Source organism: Syngnathus floridae, unplaced genomic scaffold (genome assembly GCF_059516105.1).
Source record: "Syngnathus floridae isolate MCC-2025c unplaced genomic scaffold, RoL_Sflo_1.0 HiC_scaffold_76, whole genome shotgun sequence".
NCBI classification, from domain to species: domain Eukaryota; kingdom Metazoa; phylum Chordata; class Actinopteri; order Syngnathiformes; family Syngnathidae; genus Syngnathus; species Syngnathus floridae.
Genome location: NW_028284105.1, coordinates 1 through 19,200, shown reverse-complemented (window position 1 = coordinate 19,200; position 19,200 = coordinate 1). Strand labels below are relative to the sequence as shown.

General features: G+C 47.9%; 1 protein-coding gene and 1 long non-coding RNA gene across 2 annotated transcripts; both read left to right on the top strand.

Moving 5' to 3' along the window:
• The first annotated feature begins 13,818 nt into the window (after positions 1–13,818).
• LOC148377908 (uncharacterized) lies at positions 13,819–15,021 on the top strand. Its single transcript, XR_015856325.1, has 4 exons — positions 13,819–14,021; positions 14,280–14,473; positions 14,598–14,711; positions 14,943–15,021. It is a non-coding gene; the product is annotated as an uncharacterized LOC148377908 (long non-coding RNA).
• A 2,626-nt stretch (positions 15,022–17,647) lies between these two features.
• LOC148377907 (janus kinase and microtubule-interacting protein 3-like) lies at positions 17,648–19,105 on the top strand. The gene is made up of 6 exons (XM_088368103.1): positions 17,648–17,711; positions 17,832–17,897; positions 17,959–18,027; positions 18,104–18,471; positions 18,551–18,676; positions 19,046–19,105. The coding sequence occupies exons 1-4, from the start codon at positions 17,679–17,681 to the stop codon at positions 18,329–18,331; spliced, it is 396 nt and encodes a 131-aa protein (XP_088224229.1). The 5' UTR covers positions 17,648–17,678; the 3' UTR covers positions 18,332–18,471; positions 18,551–18,676; positions 19,046–19,105.
• Positions 19,106–19,200: the final 95 nt, after the last annotated feature.

The following is a 19,200-nucleotide window of genomic DNA, read 5'->3' as shown; positions in this document are numbered from 1 at the left end:
TTGGTGTGTGCGCCATTATGTCAATGCATAACAACTGTAAGTCTACTAAACAAAACAGCGGTTGCTATATGACGTCTGCCACGTCGTGGTCACGTGACGCGGACGTGACGTCGACGCCTACTTTACATCCCACCGATCACAGGACCCCTCGGCTGCATAACCGTGCCCCCTTCCCAACCAATCGGATTTGCTATACGCGAAAACGACGCCAATGGAAAGAGCTTCCGCCCAAATTTAAATCCGTGGGCGTGGCTCGCAGCAGGAAGTAGGAAAATGGCGGCGATGTTGACAAAGACACAGCGGATGGTAACATACGACTAACAAGAGAAATATTTTTATTTTCTGCTTGCAACTGGACCGTCCAGAGCGTACACGGTAAGTACAACTCATCGTTTTTAAAAAGAAGTACTTTTGTTGCCCTGAAAAGCGAGTGAGCGTGGCGTTTGTGGGGGACGTCGAATTTCGACGATTCTTTCTGGTCAACGGTTGTAAATGATTGTGTTGATTAAAAAAGAAAACTTGATGTAACTCTACTTTTAACTGCCGTTTCAGATAGATTTGGAATTGCATCACATCCAATTTTGCCTAGAGCGTACACGGTAAGTAACACTCGTTGTGTTTAAGGAGATTTACGTTTGTAATAGCAGAAGTGTAGCCGCGTTGCGTTGTACGTGTGAATGTTGGTCCGGGCGAAATGTTAATGTTTAATTTCATTCCTTTAGGTTCCACGGTGTTTGTTGGCTGCAAGTTTTCCACTGCAAGAAGAGGCTCATATCATTGACCAGGAGCGAGCTACAATGGTGAGTAGCCATAACATTTATGTTAAACACTTCCTATTTCATGTCTAACAGTACTTGATTTAACAAATAACCATAAATAAATACAGTGTGGGCACTGAAGTTAACATATGTGATTATACTGCCTAATCTGTCACCGAGTAGATTGTTGCAAAGTAATATAAGATCCAAAGTTGTAATTCAGAATAGTTTTCAAAAGAAGGCCATTAGAATTATATACAAGTCTGATTACCCTGAACAAGCTATTAATTAAATCACAAATTCTTCAATTCAAAGATTTGGTAGATTATCAGACAAATAATGTCTAACAGTAATTGATTTAACACATCACGATAAGTAGATTGAGTGTGGGCACTCTCAAGTTAACATATGTGATTATACTGCCTAATCTGTTACAGAGTATGTTGTTGCCAAGTAATGTAGAATAGATCCAAAGTAGTAATCCAGAATAGTTTTGAAGAGGCCATTAGAATGATAAACAAATCTGATTACCTTGAACATAATAACAAGCTAAGTGTTTAATATGTCCTATGAAGTCAAAATTGGGCACCATCATGTGGTGAAATTTGGAATTGCATCACATCCAATTTTGCCTGGGAACAAACAGATTACATAAATCTTAGTTTTGAATAAGCCACTCCTTCTCAAACAAGTAAACTCTGCCCATTTTGCGCAGTAGATGTTCTGTTAATATCTAGTATTTATACAAAGTCATAATTTAAATTGCTTTCAACCTTCATTCATCGGTTCAACCAACATTACTCGCTCTTATTACCAACTTGTATTGATTTAACTAAGCGTTTAATACTTCCTATCAGGTCTCAAATCGAGATTTGGCAAAATACAATTTCAGCAAATCCAATTTTGCCAGGGAACAAAAATAGATTAAATAAACTAAATAAGTCCTCTTCCCATTAAATAAATCAGAAAAGTCTGTCTTGTAACCAGTCCTCTTCAAACAAGTAAAGTCTGCCCATTTTGTGCCGTAGATTTTGTGTCTATGCCTAGTATTTAAACAAAATCATAATTTAAACGACTTCTTTCCTTCATTCACTTTGGAAATTTGGAATTGCAGCAAATCGAATTTTGGCAGGGAACAAAAATAGATCAATTAAACTAAATAAGTCTTCTTCCCATTAAATAAATTAAAAAAGTCTGTCTTGTAACCAGTCCTTTTCAAACAAGTAAAGTCTGCCCATTTTGTGCCGTCGATTTTGTGTTAATGCCTAGTATTTATACAAAATCATAATTTAAAGGACTTCATTCCTTCATTCACTTTGGAAATTTGGAATTGCAGCACATCAAATTTTGCCTGGGAAGAAAAGTAGATTAAATAAATTTAATAAGTCTTACTACTTCCCATTAAATAAATTAAATACGTCTTACTTGTTCCCACTCCTTTTCAAAACAGTAGTTTAAAACGAGGGCCCTTCACTCAATCTTTAACCCCAACCCCGCACGTTGTGTTGTATCTGTGAATGTTGGTTGTGGCCAAATGATAGTTTTCTTTCATTCGTTTAGGTTCCAAGAAAACTTGATGTAACTCTACTTTTAACTGCCGTTTCAGATAAGCGGGTATTACGTCGCAGTCATGTGCCGTGGATATGACGTAATTGCCCGAACCTCCGCCAAAATTCAAATCTGTTGGCGCGATGGCCGTGAGCCACTGAGCAGCGACGATTATCAACAGAAATATCTTTATTTTCTGCTTGCAACTGGACCGTCTAGAGCGTACACGGTAAGTAACACTCATTGTGTTTAAGGAGATTTACGTTTGTAATAGCAGAAGTGTAGCCGCGTTGCGTTGTACGTGTGAAAATTGGTCGAGGCGAAATGTTAATGTTTAATTTCATTCCTTTAGGTTCCACGGTGTTTGTTGGCTGCAAGTTTTCCACTGCAAGAAGAGGCTCGTATCATTGACCAGGAGCGAGCTACAATGGTGAGTAGCCATAACATTTATGTTAAACACTTCCTATTTCATGTCTAACAGTACTTGATTTAACAAATAACCATAAATAAATACAGTGTGGGCACTGAAGTTAACATATGTGATTATACTGCCTAATCTGTCACGGAGTAGATTGTTGCAAAGTAATATAAGATCCAAAGTTGTAATTCAGAATAGTTTTCAAAAGAAGGCCATTAGAATTATATACAAGTCTGATTACCCTTAACATAACAACAAGCTATTAATTAAATCACAAATTCTTCAATTCAAAGATTTGGTAGATTATCAGACAAATAATGTCTAACAGTAATTGATTTAACACATCACGATAAGTAGATTGAGTGTGGGCACTCTCAAGTTAACAGATATGATTATACTGCCTAATCTGTTACAGAGTATGTTGTTGCCAAGTAATGTAGAATAGATCCAAAGTAGTAATCCAGAATAGTTTTGAAGAGGCCATTAGAATAATAAACAAATCTGATTACCTTGAACATAATAACAAGCTAAGTGTTTAATATGTCCTATGAAGTCAAAATTGGGCACCATCATGTGGTGAAATTTGGAATTGCATCACATCCAATTTTGCCTGGGAACAAACAGATTAAATAAATCTTAGTTTTGAATAAGCCACTCCTTCTCAAACAAGTAAACTCTGCCCATTTCGCGCAGTAGATGTTCTGTTAATATCTAGTATTTATACAAAGTCATAATTTAAATTGCTTTCAACCTTCATTCATCGGTTCAACCAACATTACTCGCTCTTATTACCAACTTGTATTGATTTAACTAAGCGTTTAATACTTCCTATCAGGTCTCAAGGCAAGATTTGGCAAAATACAATTTCAGCAAATCCAATTTTGCCAGGGAACAAAAATAGATTAAATAAACTAAATAAGTCTTCTTCCCATTAAATAAATCAGAAAAGTCTGTCTTGTAACCAGTCCTCTTCAAACAAGTAAAGTCTGCCCATTTTGTGCCGTAGATTTTGTGTCTATGCCTAGTATTTAAACAAAATCATAATTTAAACGACTTCTTTCCTTCATTCACTTTGTAAATTTGGAATTGCAGCAAATCGAATTTTGCCAGGGAACAAAAATAGATCAATTAAACTAAATAAGTCTTCTTCCCATTAAATAAATTAAAAAAGTCTGTCTTGTAACCAGTCCTTTTCAAACAAGTAAAGTCTGCCCATTTTGTGCCGTCGATTTTGTGTTAATGCCTAGTATTTATACAAAATCATAATTTAAAGGACTTCATTCCTTCATTCACTTTGGAAATTTGGAATTGCAGCACATCAAATTTTGCCTGGGAAGAAAAGTAGATTAAATAAATTTAATAAGTCTTACTACTTCCCATTAAATAAATTAAATACGTCTTACTTGTTCCCACTCCTTTACAAAAAAGTAGTTTAAAACGAGGTCCCTTCACTCAACCTTTAACCCTATTCATTCACCTTCTAGGCTAAGTGTTAAAGGCTAAGTGTTAAAGGCTAAGTGTTAAAGGCTAAGTGTTAGAGGCTAAGTGCCAGAGGCTAGGCGCCAGAGGCGAGTTTTTGTGGGCTGAAGTTTTAGTGGGGTTAGTGTGAATACAATCCAAAAGAATACAACAGAATACAATACAATAGAATATAATACATAGATTAAATTCAATAGCTCTTACTACTTCCCATTAAATAAATTAAATACGTCTTACTTGTTCCCAATCCTTTTCAAAAAAGTAGTTTAAAACGAGGGCCCTTCACTCAACCTTTAACCTCAACCCCGCACGTCACATTGTGTTGTATCTGTGAATGTTGGTTGTGGCCAAATGATAGTTTTCTTTCATTCGTTTAGGTTCCACGGTGTTTGTTGGCTATGTTTTCCACTGTCAGAAGGATGAAAATACAAAGTACAACGCTTGGACGTGGGCGAAGACGTCACCGGTGAGTCCTTCCTTCCTATTTATTTACCTTCTAGATGCTAGAGGCTAAGTGTTAGAGGCTAAGTGTTAGAGGCTAAGTGTTAAACACAATACGAACAACACAACGATACTGCACTGAACAACACGATACCGCACTGAGAAACACGATACCGCACTGAACAACACGATACCGCACTGAACAACACCATGCCGCACTGAACACCATGCCACACTGAACAACACCATCCCGCACTGAACAACACCATGCCGCACTAAACAACACCATGCCGCACTGAACAACACCATGCCTCACTGAACGACACCATGCCGCACTGAAAGACACCATGCCGCACTGAACGACACCATGCCGCACTGAAAGACACCATCCCGCACAGAACACCATGCCGCACTGAACAACACCATCCTGCACTGAACAACACCATCCCGCACTGAACAACACCATGCCGCACTGAACAACATTATGCCGCACTGAACATTATGCCGCACTGAACAACACCATGCCGCACTGAACAACACCATGCCGCACTGAACATTATGCCGCACTGAACAACACCATGCCGCACTGAACAACACCATGCCGCACTGAACAACACCATGCCGCACTGAACAACATTATGCCGCACTGAACAACACCATGCCGCACTGAACAACACCATCCTGCACTGAACAACACCATTCCGCATTGAACACCATGCCGCACTGAACAACACCATGCCGCACTGAACAACACCATCCCGCACTGAACAACACCATCCCGCACTGAACAACACCATGCCGCACTGAACAACATTATGCCGCACTGAACAACATTATGCCGCACTGAACAACACCATGCCGCACTGAACAACACCATGCCGCACTGAACAACACCATGCCGCACTGAACAACATTATAACGCACTGAACAACACCATCCCGCACTGAACAACACCATGCCGCACTAAACAACATTATGCCGCACTGAACAACATTATGCCGAAATGAACAACACCATGCCGCACTGAACAACACCATGCCGCACTGAACAACACCATCCTGCACTGAACAACACCATCCCGCACTGAACAACACCATGCCGCACTGAACAACACCATGCCGCACTGAACAACACCATGCCGCAATGAACAACACCATCCCGCACTGAACAACATTATGCCGCACTGAACAACATTATGCCGCACTGAACAACATTATGCCGCACTGAACAACACCATGCCGCACTGAACAACACCATCCTGCACTGAACAACACCATCCCGCACTGAACAACACCATGCCGCACTGAACAACATTATGGCGCACTGAACAACATTATGCCGCACTGAACAACACCATGCCGCACTGAACAACACCATGCCGCACTGAACAACACCATGCCGCAATGAACAACACCATCCCGCACTGAACAACACCATGCCGCACTGAGCAACACCATGCCGCACTGAACAACACCATCCTGCACTGAACAACACCATGCCGCACTGAACAACACCATTGCGCACTGAACAACACCATGCCGCACTGAACAACATTACGCTGCACTGAACAACACCATGCCGCACTGAACAACACCATGCCGCACTGAACAACACCATGCCGCATTGAACAACACCATGCCGCATTGAACAACACCATGCCGCACTGAACAACACCATCCTGCACTGAACAACACCATGCCGCATTGAACAACACCATGCCGCACTGAACAACACCATCCTGCACTGAACAACACCATCCCGCACTGAACAACACCATCCCGCATTGAACAACACCATCCTGCACTGAACAACACCATGCCGCACTGAACAACACCATGCCGCACTGAACAACACCATTCCGCACTGAACAACACCATGCCGCACTGAACAACACCATCCTGCACTGAACAACACCATCCCGCACTGAACAACACCATGCCGCATTGAACAACACCATCCTGCACTGAACAACACCATCCTGCACTGAACAACACCATGCCGCACTGAACAACACCATGCCGCACTGAACAACACCATGCCGCACTGAACAACACCATGCCGCACTGAACAACATTATGCCGCACTGAACATTATGTCGCACTGAACAACACCATGCCGCACTGAACAACACCATGCCGCACTGAACAACATTATGCCGCACTGAAAAACACCATGCCGCACTGAACAACACCATCCCGCACTGAACAACACCATGCCGCATTGAACAACACCATGCCGCACTGAACAACACCATGCTGCACTGAACAACATTATGCTGCACTGAACAACACGATCCTGCATTGAACAACACCATGCCGCACTGAACAACACCATCCTGCACTGAACAACACCATCCTGCACTGAACAACACCACCCCGCACTGAACAACACGATCCCGCATTGAACAACACCATCCCGCACTGAACAACACCATGCCGCACTGAACAACACCATTCCGCACTGAACAACACCATGCCGCACTGAACAACACCATGCCGCACTGAACAACACCATGCCGCACTGAACAACACCATGCCGCACTGAACAACATTATGCCGCACTGAACAACACCATGCCGCACTGAACAACACCATCCCGCACTGAACAACACCATGCCGCATTGAACAACACCATGCCGCACTGAACAACACCATCCTGCACTGAACAACACCATCCCGCACTAAACAACACCATGCCGCACTGAACAACATTATGGCGCACTGGACAACATTATGCCGCACTGAACAACACCATGCCGCACTGAACAACACCATGCCGCGCTGAACAACACCATGCCGCACTGAACAACACCATGCCGCACTGAACAACACCATGCCGTACTGAACAACACCATGCCGCACTGAACAACACCATGCCGCACTGAACAACACGATCCCGCATTGAACAACACCATCCTGCACTGAACAACACCATGCCGCACTGAACAACACCATGCCGCACTGAACAACACCATTCCGCACTGAACAACACCATGCCGCACTGAACGACACCATCCTGCACTGAACAACACCATCCCGCACTGAACAACACCATGCCGCATTAAACAACACCATGCCGCACTGAACAACACCATCCTGCACTGAACAACACCATGCCGCACTGAACAACACCATGCCGCACTGAACAACACCATGCCGCACTGAACAACATTATGCCGCACTGAACAACATTATGCCGCACTAAACAACATTATGTCGCACTGAACAACACCATGCCGCACTGAACAACACCATGCTGCACTGAACAACATTATGCCGCACTGAACAACACGATCCCGCATTGAACAACACCATCCCGCAGTGAACAACACCATGCCGCATTGAACAACACCATGCCGCACTGAACAACACCATGCTGCACTGAACAACATTATGCTGCACTGAACAACACGATCCTGCATTGAACAACACCATGCCGCAATGAACAACACCATCCTGCACTGAACAACACCATGCCGCACTGAACAACACCATGCCGCACTGAACAACATTATGCCGCACTGAAAAACACCATGCCGCACTGAACAACACCATGCCGCACTGAACAACACCATGCTGCACTGAACAACATTATGCTGCACTGAACAACACGATCCTGCACTGAACAACACCATGCCGCACTGAACAACACCATGCCGCACTGAACAACACCATTCCGCACTGAACAACACCATGCCGCACTGAACAACACCATCCTGCACTGAACAACACCATCCCGCACTGAACAACACCATGCCGCATTGAACAACACCATGCCGCACTGAACAACACCATCCTGCACTGAACAACACCATGCCACACTGAACAACACCATGCCGCACTGAACAACACCATGCCGCACTGAACAACATTATGCCGCACTGAACAACATTATGCCGCACTAAACAACATTATGTCGCACTGAACAACACCATGCCGCACTGAACAACACCATGCTGCACTGAACAACATTATGCCGCACTGAACAACACGATCCCGCATTGAACAACACCATCCCGCAGTGAACAACACCATGCCGCATTGAACAACACCATGCCGCACTGAACAACACCATGCTGCACTGAACAACATTATGCTGCACTGAACAACACGATCCTGCATTGAACAACACCATGCCGCACTGAACAACACCATCCTGCACTGAACAACACCTTTCCACACTGAACAACACCATGCCGCACTGAACAACATTATGCCGCACTGAACAACACCATGCCGCACTGAACAACACCATGCCGCACTGAACAACACCATGCCGCACTGAACAACACCATGCCGCAATGAACAACACCATCCCGCACTGAACAACACCATGCCGCATTGAACAACACCATGCCGCACTGAACAACACCATCCCGCACTGAACAACACCACCCCGCACTAAACAACACGATCCCGCATTGAACAACACCATCCCGGACTGAACAACACCATGCCGCACTGAACAACACCATTCCGCACTGAACAACACCATGCCGCACTGAACAACACCATGCCGCACTGAACAACACCATGCCGCACTGAACAACACCATGCCGCACTGAACAACATTATGCCGCACTGAACAACACCATGCCGCACTGAACAACACCATCCCGCACTGAACAACACCATGCCGCATTGAACAACACCATGCCGCACTGACCAACACCATCCTGCACTGAACAACACCATCCCGCACTGAACAACACCATGCCGCACTGAACAACATTATGGCGCACTGAACAACATTATGCCGCACTGAACAACACCATGCCGCACTGAACAACACCATGCCGCACTGAACAACACCATGCCGCACTGAACAACATTATGCCGCACTGAACAACATTATGCCGCACTGAACAACACCATGCCGCACTGAACAACACCATGCCGCACTGAACAACACCATGCCGCACTGAACAACACGACGTCGCACTGAACAACACGACGCCGCACAGAACAACACGACGCCGCACAGAATAACACAATACCGCACAGAACAACACAATACCGCACAAACAGTTTTAGATAATATTACGTCGCAGTCATGTGACGCGGACATGACGTCAATAGGCGGAACTCACGGCAAAATTATAATCCGTGGGCGTGGCTTGCAACAGGAAGTAGGAAAGCGGCAGTTCTGGCAAACAAGACACAGCGGTTAGTAACACGATGACTAACAAGGCAAATATTTTTGTTTTCAGCTTGCAACTTGACCGTCTAGAGCGTACAAGGTAATTACAACTGTTTTTTTTTAGCCCTGAAAAGCGAGGGAGTGTGGCGTTTGGGAGGAATGTCGAACTCGGCGTCTGCTTCCAGCCACAGACGCCAAATTTCGACGATTATTTCGACTGGTCAACGGTTGTAAATTATTGCGTTGACTAAAAACTTTATTTAACTCTACTCTTAACTTTGCCGTTTCAGATATGCGGGTATTACACCGCGGAAATGACGTCAATAGGCTGAACTCTCGCCAAAATTCAAATCTGTGGGCGCAATGGCCTTGAGCGAGACACCGGATACAAACACGACGATTATCAACAGAAATATCTTTATTTTCTGCTTGCAAGTGGACCGTCTAGAGCGTACACGGTAAGTACAACTCATTGTGTTTAAAAAGATTTACGTTTGTGTAGTTTGCGTTGCGTTGTATCTGTGAATGTTGGTTGAGGCTAAATGTTAATGTTTAATTTCATTCCTTTAGGTTCCACGGTGTTTGTTGGCTGTATGTTTTCCACTGCAAGAAGAGGCTCGTATCATTGACCAGCAGGAGCTACAATGGTGAGTACCCCTTTCGTCTTCCATTTATGTTAAACACTTCCTATTTCATGTCTAACAGTACTCGATTTAACAAATAACCATAAATAAATACAGTGTGGGCAGTCACGTTAACATATGTGATTATCCTGCCTAATATGTTTATCACAAATATGTCACTAATCACTAATATGTTTATTTGTTTATCACAACACCTTTGGACCTTCAGCAATCGATTATTTCCCTTCATCTACATAGAGACAGAACGATGGTGTCTTAAACATCTCATTCATTTCACCAAATAACTTCACGCAGGTGGATAACGGCCGTCTCGGTCACGCTATGTTGCGTGATGCAGTTTTGAAGAACCAAATGCATTTATTCAATGAATAAGTCAAGCTAGTTCTATGTTTATGATGTTGTAAGTTACGGTACCGATTGAAGTTGAGTTCGAAGCCAGTGGAAAACAGCGCTGCGTTTGTGCTCTCCAGGTACAAATGTTGTGATCTCTGACTGACGACCGGGCGAGACTCGAGTAAGAGATGTCCAAACGAGCTCCGGCAGGGCGGGCCAAGGCGGAGCGAACGGACGCCCTTCAGGCCGCCAATGACGAGCTGAGAACCAAACTGATGGACGTCCAGTTAGAACTTCAGCAGGAGAAGAACAAGGTGAAAACCTCAACAGACAGACACTGCCTGCCTCCCTGCCTGCCTCCCTGCCTGCCTCCCTGCCTGCCTCCCTCCCTCCCAGTTTTCCCGATGTAGATTAGACATGCGTGTGCCATGACTGTGTCAGCCTACATCAACAAATGCACCGAGGACGTCAGCACCACTAAGAATATCATCACCCGGGGCAACCAACGACCCTGGATGACTGAGGAGGTACGTCAAACGCTACGAGCGCGGAACTCTGCCTTCAAGTCTGGCGACAAGGAGACACTGAGGACAGCGAGAGCCAACTTGAACCGTGCCATCAGGATAGCGAAGCGAGACCGCAGTCGAAAATTTCAGGATCGTTTCCACGACGTCAAAAACATCAGGAGTATGTGGCAAGGCATACGGGCGATTACAGACTACAACTCACCCTCCCCCCCCCCGGTGGGTGTAGTTGATGCTGACTTTCTAAATGGTCTAAATAACTTCTTTGGGAGGTTCGAGGCACTAAACGGCACTCCAGCAGTTAAAACTGTCCCCCATCAGGAAGAGGAGGTACTCTGCCTTGACTCCGCCGATGTGTTGAAGACCCTGAGGAGAGTCAACCCCTGTAAGGCCCCTGGCCCCGACAACATTCCTGGGCGTGTGTTCAGGGAATGTGCAAGTCATCTGGCTGGGGTCATCACAGACATTTTTAACACCTCGCTGGGCCAAGCCACAGTGCCGGCGTGCTTTAAGACTGCCTCCATCATTCCGGTGCCGAAGAAACCTCAAATCACCTAATTTATTGATTACCGGCCTGTTGCACTGACTCCGGTTATGATGAAGTGCTTCGAAAGGCTGCTTAAAGGTCACATCGTTTCCAGACTCCCCCTATTATTTGACCCGTTCCAGTTTGCCGACCGGCAAAACCGCTCCACTCAGGACGCCATCTCCTCCGTTCTTCACCTGAGCCTGGCTCACCTGGAGGAGAAGAACACCCATGTGCGGAGGCTGTTCCTGGACTTCAGCTCAGCGTTTAACACCATCATCCCACAGCATCTGGTAGGAAAATTGGAACACCTGGGCTTCAACACCCCCCTTCGCAACTGGCTGCTAGACTTCCTCACCAACAGACCTCAGTCAGTCCGGGTCGGACAGAACACCTCTGATGTCATCACCCTCAGCACAGGCTCCCTTCAGGGCTGCGTCCTGAGCCCCCTGCTGTGCACCCTGATGACACACGACTGCGTCCTCAGGTTCACCACCAATCACATCGTGAAGTCAGCAGACGACACAACGGTGGTGGGGCTCATCAGAGACAACAACGACCTGGACTACAGAGAGGAGGTGGAGCAGCTGGTGGGCTGGTGCAGAGAAAACAGCCTGATCCTGAATGAGGAGAAGATGAAGGAGATCATCGTCGACTTCAGGAAAAAACAGCCTCACCACGCTCCACTGATCATCAACAGCTCAGCTGTGGAGGTGGTCAGCACCACCAAATTCCTGGGGGTCCACATCACAGAAGACCTCACCTGGACTATGAACACTACGGCACTGGTCAAGAGGGCACAGAAGCGCTTGTACTTCCTGCGGAGGATGAGGAGAGCCCACCTGCCCCCACCCATCATGAGGACGTTCTACAGGAGCACCATAGAGAGCATTCTGACAAGCTGTCTCTCTGTGTGGTGTGGAGGCTGCACCGCCTCCGATTGGAAGAACGTGAGGAGTGGTGAGGACAGCAGAGAGGATCATAGGGGCTCCTCTTCCCTCCATTCAGGACATTTCATCTCAGCGCTGCATGTCCCGTGCCCGTAACATCATCAATGACCCATCACACCCCCACCATGGACTGTTCTCCCTGCTGCCCTCTGGGAAGAGGTTTGCAGCATCCGCTGCAGGTCCACCAGGTTCTGCAACAGCTTTTTCCCTGCTGTCATCAGACTGTTGAACACTAGAACTGTTGAGCTCTAAACTGAACTCTGCATCACACATTCACAGAACTGTACTTTATGACACTACGGACCTCTATCTTGCACTATCTCGCACTACCAACTTTACTGAACTTGTATAAACCCTTTAAATAGAAGTTTAATACATGGTTTAGCATTCCTCTGCACACTCTTGAATACTGTTTTGCCTACTTGCACTATTGCATAATTATCACTGCTGCACTTTATACTTATTTTTAATATATATATATATATATATATATATAGTATATATGTATATATATATATTTTCATAGGATATGTTACTTCTATTCAACTGCAATATCACTACTTTGTTGTAAGACGTATGCAACGGAATTTCGTTTTGTATGCACCATGTGCAGACAAGATGACAATAAAGTTTGTCTAAGTCTAAGTCATGTCAGGTCAGCTGTCTGGAGAGAGAGAGAAGTCAGGACCTGCGGGCGGAGCACCACCGTGCCACCGCCGCCATGACGGAACTCAAAAGCAAACTCCATGAGGAGAAGCAGAAAGAGTTAGCCATTACCAGGGAGACATTACTGCGGCAGCATGAAATGGAGCTGATGAGAGTGATCAAAGTCAAAGATGGAGAGATCCAGCGACTGAATGCCTTGGTTCTCAGCCTGAGGGACGGCTCCATGGACAAGGTGATCCGCTCTATCCGTGTCTGACTATCCGCACGCCACGTCGAGCTTCGATGCGGCCGCTACCGTATTGTGTAGCTTGTCCCCAGTAAGCGTCGCGGCGCTCCGTTGCGGTCTCAACGGCCCGGTGTGGCGCAATGTCTGCTCAGGTGAGGAGGGGGGGCGCTTTGCTGGCGGAGGTGGAGGAGACGCGGCGGTGTCGGGAGACCGAGCGGTGTCGCCTCCACCAGGAGCGCGGAAGAAGCCCTGGCAGCGGCCTAGCAGGCCTGGCAGTCCCGAGCGGCCGAGCTCCGATCGGCTCATCACCAGCATCGGGAGGAGCTGAGCCGAACCAAGAGAGACTGCGAGAGGGAGATCCGCCGACTGGTAGGACTGATCAGATGCGCGGTGCGTGACTATGTTCCCAATTTCGTTGTATACCTGCAGTGCAATGACACCTAAGGCATTCTATTCTATTCTATTTCACAAGAAGAAAATGTCCGGTTGCTCGCTTCGCTTTTGTCACAGCAAAGGTGTTCTAGTCGATTCAAGAACAAAATTGGCCGGTTGCTCTCTTTGTTTTTGTCACAATTCTGGCAAATGAGTTTGCCCGCCTGCCTGAGCGCTCCCCGTTTGTACATCCAGACGGATGAGATCAAGCTGAAAGACAGAGCGGTTAGTGTTTTGGATGAAACCCTGGGGCCGGCCACGTCCACCGCCTTCAGCTGCAGACTCAGGCTGCCGAGCAGCAGATCGCTGCCCTGAGGGATTCCCAAAGGGCGGGCCTAAACTACCCTGGAAGTGGGGTCAACGCCGCTACTAGCAATCCTCTTCATTGCGTAAGCCACCTCATCACACACTTGCAGTACGCATGACTTAGTTCGTTGCTGGAGGAAGGTAGCACAAAAACAGTTTTGAACTTTGAACGAGTGCTTGTGTGTGTGTGTTGCGGGGCGTTTTCAGTCTCAGGAGGATCGGGACACGCGACGGTTTCATCTGAAAATCGCTGAGCTCAGCGCAGTCATCAGGAAACTGGAGGATCGAAACGCCCTGCTTTCTGAAGAGCGCAATGAACTGGTAATTTATTGACGGCACGCTTGAAGGTTTGCGCTACGTTTGATGCGCGCCATCCAGCGAGGCACCCATTGCGCTTGCTTATTAGTTGAGCGGCGCGGCGAGTCGGTTGCCTGGTAGATGTCTTTTATTGGGAGCCAAAGCCACGATTCCGTTCAAACCGATGCAAAAGGAATGGATACGTTCTGGCCCGCGTGTTGTGCGTCTTTCACATCCCGCACTTCATGCTTGCAGCTAAAGCGACTGAGAGAAACAGAAAGCCAGTTTCTGCCACTCCTGTACAAAAACAAACGCCTGAGCAGGAAGAATGAAGAACTCTCGCTGGTGCTGTGTCGCCTTGAAAACAAAGTGCGCTTTGTCACCCAGGAGAACGAGGAGATGGCAAGCTTGGTAAGTCGACGCGGACAACGGCGGCGTGCCAACAGAGTCCACTGCATTTGTGTTCCACAGAGAAGGCCTAGTTCGCTCAATGACCTGGACCGCGGTTGCGGCCAGCAGGACGGTGAAATGGAGTTCCTTCAAGTTGTGGAGCAGCGGCACATCATCGACGACTTGTCCAAGGTCTTCAGGCAGGCGACTCGGTGCACGTACGGCAGCGCCGCGCTCGCTCGCTGTCGCCAGGAAACCTTTTCCGTCCAAAGCTTGGCCGGCGGCCGCCATCCAAAAAATTGGCCCCTTAAATTCCGACCTTTCAAGCAGGAGCATTGTGCGCACGCGTTTGAACACGCTTTAGACTTGTTTTGCCGTTTTCAGCAGCTCAAAGCTCCCGTTTTGTCAGCGCCTTTGCCACTCGCTGTGCGCTGAAAACGACGGACTTGCCCGGCTGCTCAGCCCGTCAACCATGAGCCGCGAGCGCGACGTCATTGTCCGTAGGCAGCTAGTGGCAAAATGCACCCTGTTAGAGTTGCGCTCGCTCCAACTTATTTTGCAAGAACCACACGGGAGACAAGTAAGTTCTTTTGGACACCTGCAGGTGGAGAGTCCATCCGTTGTACGAATGAAGTCTGACTCTCGGCTCCTGCACGAGCATTTTAATTAAGAGAAACAGGGTGGGTGTAAGAGTGGATTGAATAGAGGAAGCCCTTGACCTCTAGTCAAAACATAGCAAGGGGTGTTTTACGACTTTGTGTAGGAAGGGATAAGCGATAGGGATAAATAAGGGATAAATAATATTATTTATTACAGGTCGCAGTCAAAGTCAAAGCAACACAATGATACGATAAAGATAATCTGGAAAACCCTGACACACCCTGTAGTTGTCACTTTTGGAAAAGACGAGCGTCCCTCCAATCATCGCCGGTGACGTGTTTTTCAGGCTCTGGAGACAGGAGCTCATGTCAGAAATGTCATTGTGAGTCGCGTTTGTTTCTGCGCCGGAGCCGTTCGTTCCCTTTGCATCCAAAGAATCTCAAAGGCGGATTATTTGTGTCGACAGGAGAGAGATTTGCTGCTACGATACCGACGTCGAGAATCTCTGAGGAGGAACAAAGCGTGAGGTCCTGCAAGGTGAGTCTGTTTGTTTGCGGCTGCTTGGTGTTGCGCAAGATGAAATGGCCTTTTTCTCGCTATCGTTCCTCTCGTCGATTCATCGTGAGGTGTCGCTTCAGTTTGTTCAGAGAGATGTTTGCTTCCGCGCCCGCAGGTCATCGAAACATTTTACGGCTACGACGAAGACGTGTTGGTGGACTCGGACGGATCGTCCTTGTCTTTTCACACCGACAGAACCCCCGACACGGAACCCGAAGAGGTAGCCCGCCATTTCTGCCAGCGTATTGGCACCAAACATTCCTCTTCAGCCTGGAATCGGACTCGTCTTTGCGTCGCGGGTGCTTTGTCGCCGGTCTGACTGATTCTGGTACTAGTGCTGTGTTGCATTGGTGTGTGCATGAAGAGGCGGAGCTTCGCTACCGCCAGCTGACGCAAGAATATCAAGCGCTGCAACGAGCCTACGCTCTGCTAGCCCAGACCAGCGAAAGGGGACTACGACGCCGAGAAGGAGATCAAGGTGGCGCCCCTTCCCGCAACCCCCGGCCGGGTCGCAGCCTCCCCGTTCTCACCCAGCCTCGGGTGTTCTCTGGTCTGAAAGGAGGAGGAGGAGCCTCCCTCCTCCTCCTTTCAGACCAGAGAAAAGCTGATGGTAGAAATGGGTCACTATCAAAGCAGAGTAGCAGATCTGGAGTCAGCGCTGAAGCAACAAGGACAGGTAAGCTCATCAATGAGCACACCTTTTTCTCAGACAAAATAGCTACATTCTTCAGTCACTCATCCGTCTGGCATTACTGGACCAACCCCCCCGCCCCCCCCCCCCCCCCCCCCCGAACGTGGCTGGGAAAATGCGGAGAAAAGCAAATGTCATTTTCCAGTCAACCAAAGAATTTGTGGATGAAAATGACACAACATTCCAAAGCTGTCCACGCGTTTGTCTCTTCTAGAATGTCAAGTGGGTGGAGGAGAAGCAGCTGCTGCGTCAGAGCAATCAGCAGTTGGCCGAAAAGGTGACGGAAAGAAAGGCGCTGGGCGGAGTCGCTTGGCGTCACACCTGTCGGGAAGCCCCGCAGATGAGGTCTGACTGTCTTTTCAGGTCAGGCGGATGGAGGCGGAAGAAGCGCGTCTGAAAGAGCACATCCAGGATATCCGAGACCAAAACGAACTGCTTGAGTTCCGCATCCTGGAGCTGGAGGTGGGAAGACTCGCACAAGCGTGTTGAGGCCAGAGATGTGACGGACGGACGGACGGACGGACGGACGGATGCATGCCTCTGCCTTTCAGGAGAGGGAGTGGCGCTCCCCCGTCTTGAAGTTTCTGCAAGTCCGTTTCCCAGACGGCCTCAGCCCTTTGCAGATCTACTGCGAGGCCGAGGGCGTGAGCGTACGTAAGGCGTCCCTCGCAACCCTAACCTTAACCCGAGGTCCCAGAACACCTTACATTGCTCCTTGCGCCTTTCCCCCGGACATCGTCATCAGTGATCTGATGAAGAAGCTGGACATCCTGGGCTATAACGCCGTAAGTGTATGTCGAACTCCTTATGTTCGCACTCCACGAGACTCGGCGGCTCAAATGTGACTTTTGGAAGGCTTTGCGCTGAAAGAAGCTTGTTGACGCTGTGCCTTTGGGCTCTTGCAGAATCTCACCAACGAGGAGCAGGTGGTCGTGATTCACGCCAGGACCCTTCTCACCCTAGCCGAGAAGGTAACGCGCACGTCCACGCACGCTCTCGCATTCTGCTTATGTGACAGCAGCCTTTCCTCAGTGGTTAGAATACATCAAAGTGACCAAGTCAGCACTTCAACAGAAGATGTTGGACATTGAAAGTGAGAAGGTAGACAGACACGCGACATCAGCCAAGGGGAACTCCGGCAATGTGCCCCAACAATTCTGACCTTGAGCTGTGCTAGGATATGTTCTGCAAGCAGAAGGGCTACCTGGATGAAGAGTTGGACTTCAGGAAGTGTTCCATGGACCAGGCTCATAAGGTAAGCCGCCCTCAAATCTCCCGCCGGACCACTGATGGACGAGGATTGCGGCCCAGAGGATCCTGGAGCTGGAGGCCATGTTGTACGAGGCGCTACCGCAGCGGGACTGCCCCGCCACGGACGGCGAAAAAGCCAGCCACGCTGGCGTGAATGACGTGCTGACGGCGGATCAGAGAGAAGAGCTTAGGAGCGCCGTGGACCAATGGAAGCGAGCCCTGATGTGCGAGTTGAGGGAGCGCGACGCTTGCATCCTCCAAGAGAGAATGGATCTGCTGCACAGCGCGCAACAGGTAAGGGCCCAAAGCCAGCCCGGCACTTACTTGCACGCTTACTGGCTTTTGAATGCCACTTTCCATTTGTCCGTCCTAGAGGAACAAAGAGCTGAAAGAATTCATCGAAGCTCAGAAGAGACAAATCAAACAATTGGAGGAGAAGTTTCTGTTTCTCTTTCTATTCTTCTCCTTGGCCTTCATTCTGTGGCCCTAACACCAGCTGGTGAGTGAGCTCCAGCGGCACCGCACTCGACACCTCCGATACACTGCCAGCCGGTCTCAGACGTTGGCAGACGCTCCGATGCCAACGTATACCCCCCGCCACGGTGACAGAGGCACCGCGTCACACCGGCGCTCATCCAATCAGAAGGCAGGAAAAGCAAATTCACATGCAGGGCACTTTTGAACCAGAAGAGAGCGCCACAAAAAACGGTTGTTGCCCCAAACGCGCACTAAAAAGGGTCAGAATAACAAGAGTCCCACTGGCCAGCCGGGGCCACCCGTCCAGCTGTTTCTTCAGGGGGGAAAAAAATTGGAGTCACCGGTGAGTACATTTTGCATTTAGCTCTGCTTTTCTGCTTCTGTCTTCAAGTGTGTGGCATCCTGCGATCAAAGAGTCAGCCAACCCCAAAGCGGTTGACCTCAACGTCCCACCACCATGCCTACCAGAGCAGGTGACGTGATGCTTTGGACATCCTTCCGTCTCAGATGCCCAAAAGTACTCTTTGCCACATCTGCGGCAATACG